Source organism: Neovison vison, chromosome 13 (assembly GCF_020171115.1).
Source record: "Neovison vison isolate M4711 chromosome 13, ASM_NN_V1, whole genome shotgun sequence".
Lineage (NCBI taxonomy): Eukaryota > Metazoa > Chordata > Mammalia > Carnivora > Mustelidae > Neogale > Neogale vison.
This window is the reverse complement of record NC_058103.1, coordinates 148,582,465-148,603,216: the sequence shown is the minus strand read 5'-3', so window position 1 is coordinate 148,603,216 and position 20,752 is coordinate 148,582,465. Positions and strand designations below refer to the sequence as shown.

Below are 20,752 nucleotides of genomic sequence, written 5' to 3'. Positions count from 1 at the left end.
CGAGAGAGCGGCTGCTGGCTTCAGAGCTGACCGGAGGCCACCGCCGGGGAACGCAGGCGCCTCCAGAAACGGGACGAGGCAGGGAAGCAGCAGCAGAAAACCACACGCCCCTCCCGTGAGCTTACGGACCTCAGCATCACAAAGCTCTGCGTGTAAATTCATTCACCTACACGGGCTCACCTGGCGGGTGGTCGTGAGTGGGAAACCTCATGATCCCAGCACCTGCTGCCCCGTCTTGATCCCCTGCTCAGGTTCCGAGAGGGGGCGAAAACGCATGAGCAGGTAAGTCCGATTTTCTCAGCTCCTCCTTCTCCACGGCAGGGCACCCCCGAGAATGCTGCCCCTGTGGACGGCTGTCCTGGACCAGCTTTGGCCAGAGGGCTGTTCCAGGTGGGAACTGCGGCCTCGGTGGGCTGTGCTTGTGGCTAGGGCTGCAGGTGGGGAGGCAGTGGGCGGGGGCAGGGCAGGAGGCCGTGGGGCGGACCCTGAAGGGTGGGTGTGGGTTTGCCAGGACGTGGGGGCAGGGGACATCCCAGGCACTTGGGTTTCAGCGGGGGCAGCTTGGTCTCGAGGACACACAGCGGGAGGGGCGGGACCGCCCAGGGGACTTCTGCGGGGTCCGAGGGTCCCACGAGGGTCCCCGTCCCCGGTGGGCTGCGGAGGGGCTGGGGAGCTGGGAAGGCGGGTGGGAGAGGGACCGGGGCCTCGGGAGAGCACATCGGGAGGTTGGAAGTCAGGCAATGGGAGGGAACCCTTGTCCCTCTCGGCTCTGAATTCCCTGAGGCCAGATTCTGGGCTGAGTTCAAGGCTTGGCTGGAAGCAGGGGCGAAGGGGGCAATGAGGGAGAGGCGGCTGCAGAGAGGGGGAAGTTCTGCTGCACGGAACACAGTTGGGTGAGGAGCTTTAGTGGCAGGAACTCTCTTTGGAAAAGGATTCTGTCCCCGGAGGCCACTTGACTTTGTCAACCCTTACAAAGCAAATTCTGAGACCTTGTCATGCCTGAGGAAGTCTTAAGATACTGAAATGACAATAATTAAAAACAATACCACACCGCAAAGTAAGCATAGGGAAGCCCAGCAAACGTCTGACTTTGCTGTTTTTTTAAAACACCAGATTCTTCCCAGAAAAACGTGCTAAGCTTGGCCCGCATGTGCTGGGCCAGGGGGCCTGAGACACAGGCCCTCAGCACGCCTGGGGTTTGGGACTGAGGGCCTGCAGGTGGCTGGCGGCGAGCGTCCCTGGCGTGTGGCGCCCCCTGGGGACCTAGGTGGGGCCGGGGCCGGGGCTCCGAGGGCAGAGCGCCCATATGCACACGCAGGAACCGGCGTCGGGTTGGCACCTCTCGAGGTAGGGGAAGGCAGGACGCGGGACAGACCTGTGGGCGCCCTGACAGTGGCCACACACAGGGGTCCAGGCTGCAGCTGCGGAAGAAGGCCCCGATCCCTCCCAGCGGGGCCCCTCGGGCCTGACTCTGAGGTGGAGTTAACTAAGAAGACTCTGGAAGTAGGAGGGGGTTTTGGTGAATAACGTCTCTGGAAACAAAAGAAGGTCGATGGGTCTCGTTCTGTGGAAGCCCAGGGTGGCCACGGCAAGGGGGACGCTTCTAAGGTCCGTGGGGGATACTCTGGGCCGTCTGAAAAGTGAGCAGACTGTGTTGACCCCGTCCCCTTCCTGAATTCAACACACATCAAGGAGGGAAGATCCCAACAGGAGACTTTCGTCCCTGCCGGGAACATCACCCCCTCACCCTCAGAATCTGCTTAAGCGGGTGTCCGTCTGCAATCATCGTGTTAAGAGCCTTAAGGCCCCCCTGCCCCCCACTAGGCAGGGACAGCTGTGTTCAGATGTGACGTTTCATGTCCTCATGAGCGACACTGACACATTATAAATAGTTCTTTATTAGGAGTTTATATAGTTCTTGATACATAAAATAGATTTCATTTAAAATAGTTAAAATAGTTCCTGGCTGGAAGCAGCTTACTCTGATTCCTGCTAAAATCGTGTTCACATTCCAGTCCATCGAGGCGAGGAGACCACTGCTGCCCACGGAAGACCCGGCAGGAGCTGCAGGCCGCGGCTTACCCCAGTGGCAGCAGCTCCTTTCCCGAGTAAGGAATGATGCTCGATAATCCTTCGTGAAAAAATAGATACTATTCTCTGTGCCGTAATACCGTGGGATCTAAGATCCCAGCTCCAGTGTGGCCTGTGGAAGTCAGCCCCCACCCCCCGACTTCCTACCCTGATTTTCGGAGCCGCAGCATTCCAGAAGAGGTGCGGACATCCTGCAAAGCCCCCTCGGCTCTCAGGCTGTCAGGGGCGTTTCCAGCCCAGGGGCCAGGCCTGCATCACCGCATGCAAGTGCAGGGGGCCAGGACGGCGGTGGGGAGCGCTCAGTGGTCCCACTCGCTGCCGCCGGGGCCCTGCTCCTCGCTGTCCTCCTCCGAGTCAGCAGACACTCTCTGGATTCTCTGGAGCGCTGCCTTGATGCTTCTCTCCAGGTCGCTGGCCGGCTTGTTGCTGGGGCTCGGGCTGAGGCTGGAGTGAACCTTCTTCAGCTTGACCCCCTGCCTTATGGCAGCCAGAAGCTGCTCGTTGAAGGAGGCATGGGGACGGGTCAGAGCGGGCACGGCTGGCCTCTGCAGAGGGCTTCTGCCCCTCCTTAGGGCGGCCAGGACTTCATCCATAGACCCTGCAGTGGAGCAGACAGAGCAGGTGCCATCAGGAGGCCGCACTCCCGGCCCAGGACAGTTAGTGACATGGTTCAGCGTGTCTTTTGTTACACAGACGCTCTCATTAGCTGCTGGAAAGGTCCTCCCCAGGCGTGCTGAGTGCAGGGAGTCACTCCTCTCCCCCCATCACTCCCTGCCCGCCCCGTCCTCGGAGCCGCAGCAGCGCAGAGACACGGTCATGCACACGTGTCCTCATGACGGCTGGGATGAGCGCCCCCCCCCGCCCCCGCAGAGGTCTGTTCACACCTGAACTGCAGGTCCGGGTGTGCACACCCCTGCTCCGCGTTCACACCACGCTGCTGCGAACCCCCTGTGCATAGGCCGGGTGGTCTCCATCTAAGAGTGTGGACGTTTTGTTTGTACCTGCTTCAGGGTACAGCGGAACCGCAGCGTGGAACCATTCTGTTTGCGCGGTTCATGTCGCCTCCTACAGAACCCTTGCCCGTCCCAGGTGGAGGGCCTCCGGCAGAGTCTTTGCGCCAAACGCACACAGAGTTCCGCTGGGACGCATCAGCTGCCTCCGCCCGCAAAGCAGCAGCTCGGAGTCCGGCGGACGATTTAAGCCCGTCTCCTCAACAGCCAATGTATCCGCCGGAATTACAACTACCGGCCAGAGCGGCAGCCCTCATTCAACAAAATATTCACGTGTGTTCACTGTATTGTACTTGCAGAGGCAAAATGGGGGTCTACTGGGTTTTTTTTTTTTTTTACCACTTCACTTTAGAAAGAGCTCCCAAAATACGGCTTCTCAGTCCTCCCGTCTGTAAGAACAGCCTTCTGCATTCTCATGTCCCTCCACCATAATTCCCAACCCATATTCAGCTCAAGTCATAAAAATTAAATTCTGGAAGTGACTCAGAGCAGACTCAACAGCAGGCTTAACTCAATGCAACATAAGAAAAAATCCAGGGGCAGAAATCAAACGCACACTCAAGTCTTAAGAACCTGAAACAGGAATCTTTAAGAGCGACCCCAAGTCACGAGACCGTTGAATGTCTAGAGACCGTTTCCTCCTGGTGAGCTGGTTAGTGTCCAGCAAACTCCGCTTCAGGCTATGCTAACTTCGCATTAAGGGAGTGGTGGCTTAAGGCAGCCAAGGCCAGAGAGTTTTAAGGCTGTAGAGACTCCTCCAAAAGATTCCGATTTGAGGGTGATCGCCCCCACAGCAGCCAGCCGCAGGGAGACTGAGCGAGGACAGACGCTACGGTTACCTGGCCCTCCGAAACCCGCTGGGGAGTGATGGGCTCCTGCAGCCCTGGGCTCCGGGGAGTCCGACGAGTCACACACCAGGGGAAGGGGCTGATCCGCGGTCACCGACGTCCTCCCGTATGAGTTCTGGCGACTGGGGGACTGAGAGTACGGAAAGGGCCCAGCAGGGAGGGGTGGGGGAGGTGGGGGAGGCGGGGGTGGTGGGGGGGGAGGCGGGGGTGGTGGTGGGCGCGGTGACCAGTCCTCACTGGATGGGCAATCTGTTCCGGGCGGATCCCCGGGGGTTTGCGTGTGGCTAACTTCAGAGACAGGTGCGCCTCCAGCCTCCCCAGAAGACAGGTGGCTCCCGGAGGCCATCGGAGGGGTCTGCGGGGAAGGCCCAGCTGGCAGGTGTGGAGCTGCAGGTTCTGAGCAAGGGGTCTTTAGGACAGAGCCTCCTGGACATCTCTGGAAAGCAAACACTGCTGTGAGGCGCTTGCCACGGTGCAAACCATCGGAATACAGGGCTGCGTGCTCAGTGCGCCAGCGCGGACGGGCCTCTGCAGGGATGGTGTCGTGTGTGCAGCGGCTCCCTCTCACTCTGGACGGCCGCCCTTGCTACCAAATCTATTCCTAAGGAATAAGCATCAATTCCCTGGATGTGTAATACCGTCTCTGCAATAAATATGTGAACATACACACGTCGATGAAAACATTCCCTTTTAATATAAAAAATAAGACTCAACAAGAGACTGTTGGCTGAGAAAATGATGGCGAATCCGTTTAAAGTATGAGGTAGCAGTGAAAATCAGACGGCACACAAAGTCAGTGAAACAGTCTAAAAACTGCAGATGATACAGTGTTGCATTTATGATAACTATGTTATTTAAATAATATGTTATGCATTTATAATAACTATGTTATAATAACTATGTAAAACACAGCGGTATGAAAAATTCCGCCAGAGTGGACCTCAAAGTGACAGTGGTATCATGTCTCTTCTCCAGTTTTTAGGTTTACATTTTGTAACTTAAAAATGTAAATTTATATTTTTTTAAATTTGAGAGATTGAGAGAGCACAGAAGGGGGAAGGACAAAGGGAGCAGGGACCCCGCTGAGCAGGGAGCCCATGCTGGGCTGAGACCCCGGGGATCTCTGAGATCGTGACCTGAGCCGAAGGCAGACACTTAACCCACTGAGCCACCCAGGCGCCCCTAAAAATGTAAATTTAAAACATTCTGGTCTCTCGAGTACTATTTTGATAAAGGAAAACATAACCTGATTTTAAAAAAATGAAACTTGAGTGGTGGGAACAGGTCCCTAATGAAGGGACTGACTAGCCAGTGAAACAGAAAATGTAAATATGTAGCCAATAGAGTGGACTAGATCTCTATCTATAAACACGAACACATCTCAAAAATGTAATTTAAGTGGAAAAAAACCTGGCAGAGGCTGTATGTAATGTGATGATACTAATGTAGACTTAGCAGGAATATATCAAAAGTGTAAAACAAAGAGTACAGGCACACCTCGTCCTACTGCACTTGGCTTTATTTTGCCCTGCAAATATTGTATTTTTTAATAAACTGAAGGTTTGTGGCAACCCTGCATCAAGCAGGTCTCTTGGGGCTGTTTGCACCAGCATTTGCTCACTTCATGTCTCTATGACATTTTGACCATTTTTGCAATATTTCACATGTTTTCATCATTAACTATGCTATGGTGACCTGTGGTCAGTGACCTTTAATGCTACTGTTACAGTTATTTTGGGAGGGGTGCCTGGGTGGCTCAGTCGGTGAAGCGTCTGCCTTCAGCTCGGGTCATGATCTCATGGTCCTGAGATCAAGTCCTGAGTCGGGCTCTCTGCTCAGTGAGGAGTCTGTTTGTGTTCTCGTGCTCTCTCTCTCCCAAATAAATAAACATCTTTAAAAACAGTTGTTTTCGGGTGCCCAAACTGTGTCCGTGTAATAAGACTGTCAACTTCATCGTTGTCTTATTCTAGGAAACTGCCACAGCCAGCCCACCTCTGGCCACCGTGACCCGCCAGCAGCCAGTGACATGGAGGCAAGACCCTCCACCAGCAGAAAGACCACAGCTGGCTGAGGCCCGGATTATCATAATTGGAGCAATAAAGTATTTTTAAACGAAGGTACGTACATTTTTGGAGACCTCATGCTATTAATAGACAACACTAAACAGATGACAGTACAGCGCAAACATCGCTTTTATATGCACTGGGACACCAGAAGATTCACCTGCCTCTTTACTGGGCGGTCTGACCCCTGCACGGTCTCCCTCCCACACTTTTCCAAGTCTTTCCACAGCAAACAGCAGAGCGGTGGCAGCAAGCCCCAGACCGCACCGATGACTAGCAGTCGCTAGTCATGGAGTGACTGACTGACACACAGACACAGAACTAGACTCCCAGGAACTCTGGGCCAGACTCCAGGGCCGTCTAACCATCCTGATGGCAGGGAGGCCCAACCCCCAGGACCCCCTCCTCAGCACCCCCGCAGCTGCTAGCCGCAGTGACCCTGGCCTGCTGAGTTCTGCCTTATGTTACTGGGAGGTCTGTCTCCCCAGGGCTCACCCAAGACAAATTAAGCCCTTGACCTCCAAGCAGCCCCTCAGAAATTTAAAAACAACCTGTCTCAGCTCAACAAGTTATCACGTATCAGGATTCACTTCCTGTCTTCTCCTGCTTCCTTCCTTCCTTTCAAATGTGGTCAAATTGCCTTTGTCCCCTCGAGGGTGGCACTTCTTGGCAAACATGGGATCCCCTCGTGCTCCAACTCGGTCTTCCCACTTCCAGAGGTGGGTCTGGGCATTCGTGACTTTCAATATTCTTTTTTTTTTTTTTTAAAGATTTTATTTATTTATTTGACAGGTCACAAGTGGGCAGAGAGGCCGGGGGTGGGGTGGGGTGGGAAGCAGGCTCCCCGCTGAGCAGAGAGCCCGATGCGGGGCTGTATCCCAGGACCCTGAGATCATGACCTGAGCCAAAAGCAGACGCGTAACCCACTGAGCCACCCAGGCGCTGCATTCGCGACTCAAGCTCCCCAGGTGACTCTGATGTGCTGCCCGGGCAGGAGAGGGCCTGTTGCGGCTCTGCAGTTCGAGATAGGCAGCTGCATATAAGCCTGGACTAAGTGTGGCCACTCAGGGTCACAGGGTTAAGAGGTAAATGAGAATGAACGTACGTGTCTAGCACCGGGCCGGTATATGGTAGGTGCTCATTTATGATCAGAGCAGTAAGCACATCAGAAAGCAAGGTGAGGGGACGCCTGGGTGGCGCAGTTGGTTGGACGACTGCCTTCAGCTCAGGGCGTGATCCTGGAGTCCAGGGATCGAGTCCCACATCAGGCTCCCAGCTCCATGGGGAGTCTGCTTCGCTCTCTGACCTTCTCCTCGCTCGTGCTCTCTCTCACTGTCTCTCTCTCTCTCAAATAAATAAAAAAAAAAAAAAAAAAAAAAAAAAGAAAGCAAGGTGAGGTCAGGATGTCCTGATTTATCAGTCCGGTGGCTCCTTTCCTTGTTGGCATCACAGCACACCTTCAGTATCTTATTCCAGAATTTTGTCTGGCTGCAGGCGGTCTCTCCTTGTGGGGACGGCTACAGCCTTGGGTCTTTGTGAAGGTGTGTCTTGTAGATGTGTGATGAGAACAGATGTATGTTTTATACTGCACTAGTTTAACATTGTTTTTAAGTAAGTAGCTATTTACCTTCTTTTTAAACCTATTCATTTTTCCCAGAGCACTTCCCTATACACTATGTCACTCTGCTCCCTTGCCTGCATCTTACAGAATCCTTTATTACAACTGAGGAAACGTGAGCTCAGGTTGAGGCCAGTGTAGCCGCCCTCTATTTTCCTGGCTGGGCAACACTACAGCAGGCAGAGTCAACCCCGCGGGGAGAGCAAGCACCCTGGTGCACAGCAATGTCCAAAACTTAATATTCTAATATTTTCAGGTGCCCGGCTGGCTCTGTCGGTTAAGCGCCTGCCTTCTGCTGAGGTCATGATCTCAGGGTTCTGGGATCAAGCCCTGTGTTGGGCTCCCTGCTCAGCGGGGAGCCTGCTTCTCCCTCTCCCTCTCCCTCTGCCCCTCCCCCAATCATGCGTGTATGCTTGCTCACTCCCTCTCAAATACATAAATAAAATCTTTTTAAAAAATATTCTAATATTTTTGTTTTTTATTTCTACACTAAAAATAATAGTGTTTGGGGAACGTTTTGTGTTCCCAATGATCTGTTCATAATACTTGACACTTTTCTCCCAGTACAGGTGATCTTCATTTATTTCTCCAGAAAATGCAGGTGAGGGGACTATTTCTAGAACTTACCTCTTTAAATGCTCTCAGCCGCTGGAGTGTTTTTTTGCGTTCCTGGTTTATCCATTCTTTTTTCTTTTGCTCTTCCTCTTTCATCTTGTCTCTTTTCTATATATAAAGAAACAGATGTTTGTGCATTTCTCCAAATAGAGGTCTTGAGAGAGAAAGGGCCAGTGACCGGATGCAAGTGCCTCCCCCCGCCCAAAACCCAGCCCCCCTCCCCAGACTGCAGGGCTGGACTGCGGGCTCCCCAGGATCAAGCCTGGCGGCCGCTCCCACCCCCCACACCAAGGGAGATCCCCTCTCCGAAGATTTAAGCCACTGTGTCACGTGATGCGAACATGAGACGTGTTCTCTTCAGCCACTTACCACCTGGATACGATGATGCTGATGGAAATGTTTCACACTCTCTTCCGCCAGCTGCAGTCGGAGCCGATGGTTCTCTCTGCACTGATCCTGGAAAACGATACAAGTCACCGGCGCGTGTGCATTGTTGCCGTGGCCGCTAGCAGAGAAGCCTGGCAGACGGAGGCACTGCGTTTGTGCTGTCGTGTGAGGCAATCGTTCTCGGGGATTTCTGGTGTGGCTCTGTGGTCCTGCCACCCCTCAGTCATGGGACACATGCGGATGGGATACCACTGGGGACTGGCGGCCCCCAGTGGTAAGGACCACAGCTGATTTCGTGCGGGGAAAGATGGAAAAGCAAAGCCCCCAAGTGGAAATGAGGGGACACACAGGCAGTCCCCTGTCCTGAATTAGCATGTTTCTAAGAATCTGTTTCCATGCGACAGTTTTAAACACATCTCCCCATAATGTTACAATAGTAACTACATGTCCAGATATACCTACACAACCCTATCCAACCCACAAATACCTGGAAAATTATATTAAAAACTGTATTTTAACTGGGCTTAACCATTCTTAGTATATCACTTTTATGTAATCATGAAGTTTTTAAAAATTAAGAAAAAAAATCACTCACCAAATATAAGGAGTGATATAAGTTGAATTTTCTTTTTTTAGATTAAAAATTTTTTAAAGTCATGTCTACACTCAGCATGGGCCTCAAACTCACAACCCCAAGATCAATACTTGATCCCCACTGGCTGAGCCAGCCAGGTGCCCCATTATTTCTGATATTCTATAATTGGTAATTTAAAATAAATTTTAGGGGCGCCTGGGTGGCTCAGTGGGTTAAAGCCTCTGCCTTCGGCTCAGGTCATGATCCCAGGGTCCTGGGATCAAGCCCCACATTGGGCTCTCTGCTCAGCCGGGACCTGCTTCCTCCTCTCTTTCTCTCTTTGCCTGCCTCTCTGCCTACTTGTGATCTCTGTCTGTCAAATAAATAAATAAATAATCCTTTAAAAAATTTTTTTAAAAAATTAATTTTAGAATATACTATAGCTGATTATTAGAAGTGTCTTCCTACCACTATTTTTTAAATAACTGTGTATGTAACAGGCATTCGACACAGTTGTTTAACAGATTAATCAAAAATCTAGACATTATGGTAAATGCTTAGGCCCCAAAAGAAACAGAATCTTTAAAAAAAAAAAAAAGTAAATATATCTTGTTTGAAGCCACTGATAGTTACGCAAACACATGAACTTAAGCACTGTGTTGGCAGAAAGCCCTCCTTTCAACACCTCTTTATCTTCCATAGAAGGAGCCCCCGGAAGGGGAAGGACGGAGAGCAGCTGCCTGAGCGCCGACCTGTCTGTTCCTGAGACGGGCTCTCCGGGCGCAGATCCGGCCCCGCTGCGACTCCAGGCGCCCGCACTGCCGGCTCAGCTCCTTCACCTCCGCGCTCGGGTCCCCCGGCAGCCCTGCCGCGCCAGCGAGCGCTCCCAGCTCCTCGGGGCTTTCACACGGGTCGTAATAGACAACCTCCTCTTCTTTATCTAGAAACATATTGATGACGTCTTTAAAACATGGTTGGGTATAAAAAATAACACACAAAAATACTTTAAATGTTAGAAGGTAAAGATGACTTGTGACCTCACCACCTAGGGAGAGCCACTATTAACGTGTGTACACACACACACACACACACACACAGCGCCACATGCATCAACAGCACAGGGCTAAGAGGCCATTTTCCATGTGATGGAAACAGAATTTTAATGGCAACGCAGTGCCCTCTCATTTGAGCATTCTGTACTAGAATATTCCGGGTCCTGTTACTATCTATTTATTTCACAGTGATGCACATCTGAACATAAAAACTATGTACATTTTTTTACTTCTTTCTTTCTTTCGAAAATTTTATTTATTTGACAGAGAGCACAAGTAGGCAGAGCAGCAGGCGGGGCGGGGGGAAGCAGGCTCCCTGCCAAGTGAAGTGCCCAATGCAGGGCTCGATCCCGGGATCCCAAGATCACAACCTGAGCTGAAGGTGCCCCTTATTACTTCTTTAGAAGATGAAGTCAGGGCCCTTGATAATCAGCACTCAGTGGCCCTCCACGAAGGCAACTACCTTTGACCAGCAGTATGGCATTTAGGCGCCTTAAAGATATTTAATTATTACATATGTATTTTTTAAAAATACGTGCCACTTATAACAAATTCCAGCCCTACAGAACTGAGTAAAACAGAAAGTGAAATTTTCTTCTTCCTTTCTCCTTCCATCCTTCCTTTGGAATCCCATTCCCAGAGGAAAACATGATGTACAATTTAGCATGCATCTTTCCAGATAACTTTTTAAATAGAAATTCCCCCTAGATATGTAAAATGCTTATAACCTGAAATTACTATAAAATTTTTTGAAAAACTAGGATTAAATCAAATGTTTAGATTCAGTACAAAGAAAATAATTATGCAGAGGAAATCGAAGGGGAAAAAGGCGTAAGTAAAAGGAGAGACACACCATGTTCTTGGACGGGAAGACCCAAAATTCAAAGATGATGATTCTCCCCAAACTAATCTCGGATTTTAAGCACAGTCCCAATAAAAATTCTAAGGAGTTATGGGTGTTTTGGTTTTGGGCTTTTTCTGGTTCATTTGTTTCTTTGGTACTTGCCAAAATGGTACGTGGTACTTTGGTACCTGTGTACATCAGTATACAAACAGGGCTCTCCAGCACACTGTCCTCCCTCCGTATATTTAGGTCCTGGGACTGTGGGATAACCAGTCCTTTCTCTGTTTTGCTGTGTGTTTAACTATGACTGTATCACTGGAATAACAAACGTGCTAAAAGGAAATTTTAGGAAATTTCAGTAGATGTTTTAGCCAACTTATAAGAAGTAATAATGTGGCCTCTATTTCCTTGGATGTGTGATTTAAACATTTTAACATACACATTTAAAGATAAATCTTACCTTTTATAAGCCTTTTAATTGAGTCCAACTGTGTTATAAGCAGTATTTCTTCATATTTTAATATCTCGAATTTAACCTCATACAGTTCTAATTGGATTTCATAATACTGTATTTCTAATTCATCTACAACGTCTGTATTTTTTTCTTGTTCTGGAAGATCTTCCATCTTGTTTTCATGGAAAAAGTAAGAGCAAGTTAAAATAATTAGTACACTGACAGCTAATGTTAGATGCATTCGGTCAATTTTCTGTTCTCTGCTTAAGACCAAACAGAAAACAGACAGAAGAAACACTCTTCCCTTTCAAGTGACAAAACAAAAATGCCTTATTCAATGTTTGTTACAGATACTTTAACTTACCCTTGAAACATACAAAAACATTTAGGTTTAGAGAAGTATCAATAGCAGTGAGGCATCTGCACTGTTTCCTGCTTCAAACTTTTATCATTACTGGAAGAAATTTAAGTGGCTGTGATCCTAGAAGGACCTTTGTGTTCTTCCCGAGCTGTGCTGAAACACTGCTTCACTGATTGAAGTGTATTACCCACTTCAGCACTGAGCTCAGTGTTATTACCAGGAGCATATTAGAATATTTCAAAAGCATCTTGACCGAAAGAAGCTGTATGGCCAACCTTCCACAGTCTAAATTTTCAGCGAGTGGAGGATGTTGGAATGAGTGAAGCCAGGAAGGTCTGTTAATAGTGCTTGGAAAGAAAGGTGCTACCTAGAAGTGTGGGCTTTCTTTTCTTTTTCTTTCTTCTTTTTTCTTATCTTTTCTTTTCTCTCCTTTTTCTTTTCCTTTTCTTTCCCTTTCTTTTTTCTTCCTTTTCTTTCTCTGCTTTTCCTTCCTTCCTTCCTTTCTAGAGAGAGAGTGTGCACAATGTATGTGCGTCAGGCGGTGGCTGGGGCGGTGGGGAGAGGGAATCTTAAGCAGGGTCCACAACCAGTGTGGAGCCCGTCCAGGGGCTCGATCCCCTGACCCTAAGATCATAACCTGAGCCAAAACCAAGACACTTAACCAGCGGAACCACTCAGCTGCCTCAAAAGTGTGGGTTTTTTTTTCCCAACCGGGTTTCATTTATCTTTGTCTTACCTTTCTATGAATTTCAGCTCTTTTGTGATTTAAACACAATTCTCTAGCTCTCATGAGCTGCAGAGTCTCTCGGGCTAACATCAGCTTGAGTTTTTCTAATCTGGGAGTTGCCGTGGCCCAGGCAGCCTGGCCAAATCTCTTCTTGTCCTGTTCCATTTGTTTCTGCATTCCTGTTGGATTATAATTAACAAAATAAAACATAATTACAACTCATTGAAAAGGGAAAAATGTATCCTGAGCTAATTGTTTTCTGCCTTCCATGTTACTTGCAAAAAACATCCTTTCTAAGAGAAAAATTGTTTTATTTTAGTGATTTTTTTATTGTTGCAAAAATAATACATGGACATCAGTATAAAATCTTTAGATACTTTAGGGTGCCTGGCTGGCTCAGGCAGTGGAACATGGGACTCTTGATCTCGGGGTTCTGAGCTCGAGCCCCACATTGAGGGGTAGAGAGTACTTAAAATATTTACAAAGAATTTCAGATACTTCATTTAAAAATAATAATTATAAATCATGAATCTCATCTACCTGAGATGATCGTTCTTACATTTTGGTGCATATATGACCAGACTGTTTCTAAGTCAAGCTAGACAGACAGTTTGAACTAAAAACAAAAAATAAAAACCCCACAAGGGGCACCTGGAAGGCTCAGTCGGTTGAGCATCTGCGCTGGGCTCAAGTCATGATCCCAGGGTCCTGGGACGGAGCCCCGCATCAGGCTCCCTGCTCAGCAGGGATTCTGCTTCTCCCTCTCCCTCCGTCCCTCTCCCTGCTTGTGCTCTCTCTCAAATAGATGAATAAAATCTTAATTAAAAAACCCCACAAGATCACCATTCTTTTTTTTTTTTAAGATTTTATTTATTTATTTGACAGAGAGAGACCACAAGTAGGCAGAGAGGCAGGCAGAGAGAGAGAGAGAGGAGGAAGCAGGCTCCCCGCCAAGCAGAGAGCCCGACGCGGGACTCGATCCCAGGACCCTGAGACCACGACCTGAGCCGAAGGCAGCAGCTTAACCCACTGAGCCACCCAGGCGCCCCAAGATCACCATTCTTCTTTGAAGCTTATTATTTCATTTCACATATTGTGGAAGTCTCACCATTCAGAAAAACAGATACAGAGAATCCTACTTCGTGACCACTGACATTTCCCTTGTTGAATGGAACTTAACAAAATGGCACATGTTAGCTTCCTGTCTGGGGCCATCAGCTACCACGACTTAATCCATCAGAAGTCCTTCGCCCGCCCCAGCCACCCGACTGCGGCATTCTCTTGGCCCCATGTCCCTTCCCCTTTGTCTCTGCTCCAGCCCCCAGGCTCTCCTTAAGTTCCTCACACTTGCCAGCCTCCCTTCAGCCAGAGAACCTGGTGGCTGTCATTTCTTCTGGAACACTCTTCCCTCACTCTGATGCTCTCTCCGCTCGCACTGACCCTTCAGAGATCAGGGCAGGCGCCACTTCCCAGAGGCCTTCACTGACCTACTGAAGGAGCCTCGTGCCTCCTGGCAGCTCTCAGAGCCCCATGCTTCTCTTTCAACGGAAGAAGATGGCTGCTAGCGCCATCTTCCGTGTGTTGGAGGGAATACGTAAGTAGGATCGCTCTCCCCTCACCAGACTGTACAGTGTCTGTTTATACTCATCCTTGCGCTGAATCCCCAGCTCCTAGGAAACACAGGGCCTTTTATTCAAGAGGCTTCAAGTGTTTGTTGAGTCAAATGAAAATGACACACACCCTGGTAAAGAATTTTACACTGTTACCTGCTAACGCTTTTACTGTTTCTTTAAAATAATTCACTGTAATGTCCTGAATAGAGACTATGGCTTCTTCAGCCTGTCTGGTCCATTCTTTGGCTTCCTTCTCCAAGGCAACTATCCGCTTAGGACCCAAATTATCCTCATCCAAGGATTTCTACAGAAGATGGGAAAATCGTATTAGAAAAGTAATGCAGAGCCAGAGGAAACTGAAAGGAAATTGGTTGCACAGATTATGCCAACTACTTTTATTACTACTACTTAATTAAATTTCCTTCATTCAGCAACTCCTTACTGAGTATGAAGGAGGCTCTAAGCTAGACACCACCCGGAAGACAAAGGAATACTCTGGGGTTTGAAGAAAAAGAAAAAACCTACTTTCACCTTGCATTACTAGAATAACATTTTCTAGACAGGAATGCTCTCAAGTTACGTTTCTCTGTTAATTCACAATTCTTTCGGGGCACCTGGCTGGCTCAGTTGGTGGAGTGTGTAACTCTTGATCTCAGGGCTGCGAGCGTGAGCCCCACATTGGGTGTAGAGATTAAGTTAAAAATTTAAAAAATTTAGAAAAACCCACAATTTTTTAAATGGCACCTGTGCTGTTAAGCACAGGGCCTGGTACACAGCATTCAAGTGTTAGCTGTCACTACGGTTTCTTTTAGGGATACGACAGGAAGCTTTTTCAATATGATCATTCTTCTCTGAAGTGCAAAGATAACCTAACCTAACCTAACCTAAACATAGTAAAATCTAAACATTCATAATTAAAACATATACTAGCAGTCTTTTGGCAGCCAATTCTTCTACAAAGCTGTTACTCTAAGAAATACATAGACGCTGGCCATCAGGGAAATGTAAATCAAAAATCTAGGACACCACTTCACATCCACCAGGATGGCTAAAACCAAATAGACAGTGACAAGTGTTGACAATAATGTGGACAAACTGGAACCCTCACTTACCGCTGGCAGGAATGTAAAATGGTATGTTTGCATTGGAAAAGTCTGACAGTTCTTTGGAAAGGCTAAACATAGTTACCACATGACCCAGCAATTCTGCTGCTCGGTAAACACCCGAGAGAAACGAACACCTATGTCCGCATAGACACAGATGTACACAGATGTTCACAGCATCTTTATCCTAATATTCAAAAAGTGGAAACTAATTTTTTGAATGGAAGTTTAAATGTCCACCAAACAAGCCAAAGCTCCACCAGCTCCTAAGTGGGTAAGTAAAATGTGCAATATCCATGTAGTGATACTACGGGACCAGAGAGAGAAACAAAGTTCTGGTACATGCACCAGCATGGATGGACCTTGAAACCATTATGTGAAATGAAAAGAACCAGACACAAATCTGTACATGATCCCGTACAAGATGAAGTGCCCAGAAGTAGAAAGTAGACTGTGGCTGCCTAGGGGTGGGGGAAGGGAATGGAGAGTGATGCTACTGGGCATGGGGTTTCTTTCAGGGGTGATGAAAATGTCCTGGAGCTAGACAGTGGTGACAGTCATGCAAATGAATATACTAAAAAACACTGAATTATACACCTTAAACAGGTGAATGGTATGGTCTGTGAGTTATATCTCAGGGAAGCTGTTAATTAAAAATATATACAGGAAGAAAAGACTATCCAAATAATAAACTTTCAGAGTAACGAGCAGAACAACTTTCTCTGGAAATCTGAGGGGTATGAGTTTTGTCTAAATAGGATACCATTTCTACAGTCCCAAAACTTGGCTGGGGCATGAGAACATGTGTGGCTGGCCCAGTGCAGGGGGCAGAGAGCAAGAGATCTCTCTGATGTCTTCTGACTCCAGCTGGTTGAGACCCAGGGGAAGCTGTTTAACCCCTCTGGGCTCTAGGTTCCTTTGTAACACTGAGAGGAGAACGCCTGTTCTAACTAAGGTCACTGGATTGTTCCAGAGCTCCAGGAAATAAGAGCGATGGCGACATTTACTAAAGCTTAAATTACTGAATTATGACCCAGGGCCTTGCTATTTATATTTTCATCCAGTTTCTTAGAAAGCTGCATATGTCCTTAGAATCTGAAAATGGGCTCAAGTAAATACGCATCACATCAAAAACAAGTCATCAGCAAAGAATGTGTTTAACCCTTGAAAAACTGCAGAAATCTTAATGTATTCAGATGACCAATGTAAAATGCCTTCATTTTAAAATTAGTTTTACAAAATAAATTCAGTGTATATATCATACCATCTAAACAGAACGGTGAACCCAAGGCACAAAAACAGACTCAATGTCAAATGGGACTAAAGAAATATGTGACAAAGGGTAATTTGATAAAATAAAAAATATAAAGAAAACATACCAAAATACTAAGCTTACATAAAGTTGCAACTTCTCTCATATCTCTAAATGGCTTCAGTAAATACTGGAAGAACATAGTTGCCCCCGTAACTAATTCCTGGTATGCCTCATCTTCCTCTTGATAGACGTTCATCAGTGCTACCATGGTCTGGGCTTTCTCGTGCCCCTGAAGAACCTAGAAGACAGAAAGTAAATAGAGCTCAAGGAAGGACAGTTATTTATAGGATCACGCCAAACAAACAAAACTAAAGAAATTTTAATGCCCTGAACTTTAAAATTTGAAATACTGATTAAATATGAAGATGCTATTGCCCTCCAACCAAAAGGCCCCATAAAACAAGAATGGTTAATGAAATCATGCAGTATCCATGGTAGAATGTTATTGCTGTAATCATTCAATGGCGTGACACCCTTAACAAGCTCCTTTTATAAAGCCATTTTAATTTAAAAAGCTCATTCCATAGGCAGCTGAAGGAGATGTAATTAAGAGTTTGCAACGTGGCTGAATTCCTCTCCCACACCCTTCTTCCCCAAAAGAATGCACAGAAAACTCATCCAGATTAAGAACGACCTATGATGAGAACGAGCAAGCAAGAGGACATGTCCAGGGGTTAGATCACTAAATCTTGGCCACCGGAGTAAACGGTGGATATGCACGCCGTCGTTTTTCTCCCAAACCCTTTTGTGGACTTGCGTTCCTCCTCCCCTTAAATTCTGTAAGTTTGTAACTCTAAGAATGAATTGTTCGGCTTCCCAAACGACCTCTTTTAAGCTTAAAATTGCACTCCTGCTGCTAGTCCGAATCGGTAAATAAAGCTCACTCCCCTTCGGCTTTCCATCTGACCCAGTCTGCGTGACTTCCCGAACCGTCTCCACAGGCCCCTTCGACGTCCGGGGCAGCCGTCTCCCTCGCTCCCGCCCCCCACTCGCAGAACCGGGAAGTGTTTACATCTAGTGCGTGTTGTACTTTCCCACACGCGCTACGGCTGTTTCCGGTTCTGTTTCCGCTATTCTCTGGCAAATCCTGTGAGCGCGGCCCGCTCCGCCAGATGCACCGGGACCCTCCGGAGCACGCCGTCCCCCGCCCCGCCAACAGGTGTCAGGCACCTGTGCACCTGAGCGCGCCCCCGCCCCGTCCCCGCCCACCGTCACCTGGCCGGCCGGCCGGCCGCCGGGCTCTCGGGAACACGACCCGCCCACGTCCGCCCACGCGCGCCCGCCCACGCCCACCCACAGCGCGCGCAGCCCAGCGGCCCCACCGAGCCGGCGGGAGGGGCCGGGCGTACCTGGCGCAGGCGCGCGTCCGCCGCCGTCCACCGCGCGCGCAGGGCCCTGTCCCGGAAGTCGCGCAGGCTCTCGCAGTCGGGCGCGCCGCCGTCGGCCGGGAAGAGCGCGTCACGCACCGCCGCGCCGCCGCAGCCGCTCGCCGCCTCGCCCAGGTAGCGCTCCAGGCGCCCGCACAGCTCCTGCAGCGCCGCGTCCCCGGGGCCCGCGCGCGCCGGCCACACCAGCGCCCACAGCCCGAGCCCCAGGCCCCAGGCCCCGCCGGCGGGCGCGTCCAGCTCCGGCGGCAGCGGCGGGAAGCAGCGCTCCAGCGGCGGCCACAGCGCCGCCAGCTGCCGGTGCGCGCCGCGGAGCCCGGCGGCCGAGAGCAGGCCCGCCCAGCTCGGGGGGGACGCGGCCGGCCCGGGCTCGGGCTCGGGCTCGGGCCGGCTCCCCTCGCGCCGCCGCCGCTGCGCCGTGCGGTCGTGACAGGTCACAGCGAACTTGGCCTCTGCGTCGTTCCAGGCCACGAGGAAGCGCAGCTGGCGCCGCTCGGGCTCGGCGAAGAGGTCGTCGCGGACCGGCACCCAGCCCTCCAAGCTGTCGGGCTGCTCGTCGTCCATGGCCGGCGGCTCAGCGGCCCGAGGACCGGGCTCGCGCGCGCCTGGCCTCCCCGCACCTCCCGGGGCCGGGCGGCATTCTCGCCCGTCCGCGCTCGCGTCAGCGCCCGTCGGGCTCAGCCCCCCGGCGCCTCTGATTGGCTGCCAGCGCGAGGGCTGGTTCTCGGCAGCCAATGAGAAACTCGGAAGTTGTCTCGGGCGGGGCCCTGGGCAGTGGTCCCTGTCGCAACCCCGCCCCGGAGCCCGGGAACTTCCACTCTGGCCTCACCGTTTCCACCTTTGTACCTGCTCACGTAGGAAGTGTTCCCCACCTGAGCGAGCTACCCTCTTAGCCGCCTGCGCTGAACTGCGAGCCTCTTGGGAACCGGGACCGGCCTGGGCGCTACTAGTCCCCGAGGGTTCCTGCGCCCGAGGACGGTGCAGACTTGCTGGACACCAAATGTTAAATCAAACGTAGGAGTTACTGACTGAGGACCTGGAAGCGCCAGCCAGTGGGTAAAAGCCACACATTTGCCGTTACCGAGTCAGCAGGCTTTACTGGGGTGTCAGCTGTGTGCAGGTTCGGGGGCGCACACAGATGTCTCGGTCTTCAAAGCATCCCAGCTCCCAGACCGCATGTGTGCGTGCAGTGCCTTCCTACCCTTCTTTTTATAGCCAACGAGACGGAGACCCGGCAAAGAACCGTGTCCTAACAGACACACAAAGGCTAATAAGGCCACTTGGCCCCCCAAGACCTGTTGGAGATGGGGAAGTCTCATTTGCACGTGGCGATGGGATGTGACTTGAAGGGAATTAGGACAGCCGGGACTGCGTCCGGGAAAGGCGCAGTGCGCGCCGCGGGAAACCGTGCAGGTGGGCTTCCTCCTGGGAGTGCACTGGGAGGGCTCAGGGGTAGGGTCCGGGGAAGGCAGGTGGGGAGAGAGGCCGTGGAAGCCGCGAGAAGGAGCCCTTCTCTGAGGTTGGGCTCCTGAGGGTTTAGATTCAGGAACCAGGGAAAGAGCTTTTGAAGGTTTGGAGCTGGGAAATCCGGACATCAGATTCGCCCTTGCTGTCAAACCCAAAGGAAGCAACCAGAAACCAGGGCCAGCCTGGAGCCATGGTTAGGGCATCTCTTCCTGCGGAAGATGATCCCAGGGTATCTAGAAACTACTGTGGAATGTAGCTTGAAGTCTGAAGTTGCTTGTCTGAGCCCGGCCCCCCCACCCCGACCCCTGTGGATCGGGGTGGGGGGGGTGGACTCAGAACTGCTGCTCTTGGCAGTGCTCTTGGAGAGAACCTATTAGTTGAAGGGATTTATTTTTCTCCAAACCATTTTTTAATATATTATCTTAGCTAGTATGATTTACTGATAATTCTTTAAGTCTGTTTTGGTATCTTTTTGTATATTCTTTCCAGTATGTCTTTTTACTGTCTTTGTTTTATGTTATTTTTATCCTTTCTAGTAGTCTTTCTAATTTATTTACTTTATCAAAATGACACTAGCAGGAACACCTGTTCAGTTAACTGACCTGCTCAGTCAGTTAAGCTCTGCCTTCAGCTCTGGTCCACATCAGGGTCCTGGGACGGGTGGGATTCCTTGCTCAGCAGGGAGCCTGATTCTCCTGCTTGCCACTCCCCCTGCTTGTGCTGTCTCTCTGACAAATAAATAAAATCTTTTTACAAAAATGACACTAGCAGGCTTTCAAATTATAAAAGTCACTTCTATTTTTGTGTGAGGGAAGGATGTTTGTATATTCTTAGAAAAAAAATAAGGGCAGGTACCCACCAGACCTAATAATTGTTGTTGCGAGCATTCATGCCTGCTTTATTTTCACTTTACGGTTCTTCTGTAATATTGCCCTTTTTCTAAGGCAAATATCATATCTTATTTTTTAGTAAAAATATTTTTAAAAATTAATAAAAGGTGTATATATAACTGTTATTAAAATAGGTGTAAAATATAAAGAAAAAAGTAAACTAACTCGAAAGAGTTAAACCTTGCTCTCATTTTGAGTGTACTATTATATACAATATCATATATTATTATATATCTATAGTACATATTATACTATGTAGTATATATTTGTTATTTGCAGTATGTTTATATATCTCTACCATATATCTATATATCATCTAATATATTTATGATTAT

At 49.3% G+C, this 20,752-nt stretch overlaps 2 protein-coding genes across 2 annotated transcripts in view; one reads left to right on the top strand and one right to left on the bottom strand.

Annotated features, from left to right (window-relative positions):
- Positions 1-1,878: 1,878 nt before the first annotated feature.
- WHAMM (WASP homolog associated with actin, golgi membranes and microtubules) lies at positions 1,879-18,661 on the bottom strand. The gene is made up of 10 exons (XM_044232430.1): positions 18,025-18,661; positions 16,740-16,913; positions 14,411-14,561; positions 12,654-12,823; positions 11,563-11,728; positions 9,959-10,146; positions 8,615-8,701; positions 8,258-8,353; positions 3,941-4,385; positions 1,879-2,689 (listed from the first exon to the last, which is right to left on the bottom strand). Exons 1-10 carry the CDS (start codon positions 18,622-18,624, stop codon positions 2,391-2,393), a joined length of 2,376 nt encoding a protein of 791 aa, XP_044088365.1. The 5' UTR covers positions 18,625-18,661; the 3' UTR covers positions 1,879-2,390.
- A 143-nt stretch (positions 18,662-18,804) lies between these two features.
- The window catches only part of FSD2 (fibronectin type III and SPRY domain containing 2), a 44,592-nt gene continuing 42,644 nt past the window's right edge, over positions 18,805-20,752 (top strand). Inside the window, exon 1 of the mRNA XM_044232124.1 lies at positions 18,805-19,473. The gene's annotated coding sequence lies outside the window, so the exon portion shown is untranslated. The remainder of the gene's footprint in view (positions 19,474-20,752) is intronic.

Excerpts from the sequence above, each read along its gene's own strand:
- WHAMM (XM_044232430.1), bottom strand. The coding sequence starts at position 18,624 with ATGGACGACGAGCAGCCCGACAGCTTGGAGGGCTGGGTGCCGGTCCGC. Across the intron at positions 10,147-11,562 it reads AATTAAAAGGCTTATAAAAG|ATAAAGAAGAGGAGGTTGTC; the intron begins GTAAGATTTATC and ends ATATGTTTCTAG. Across the intron at positions 4,386-8,257 it reads GGCTGAGAGCATTTAAAGAG|AGATGTCCAGGAGGCTCTGT; the intron begins GTAAGTTCTAGA and ends TTTGCTTTCCAG.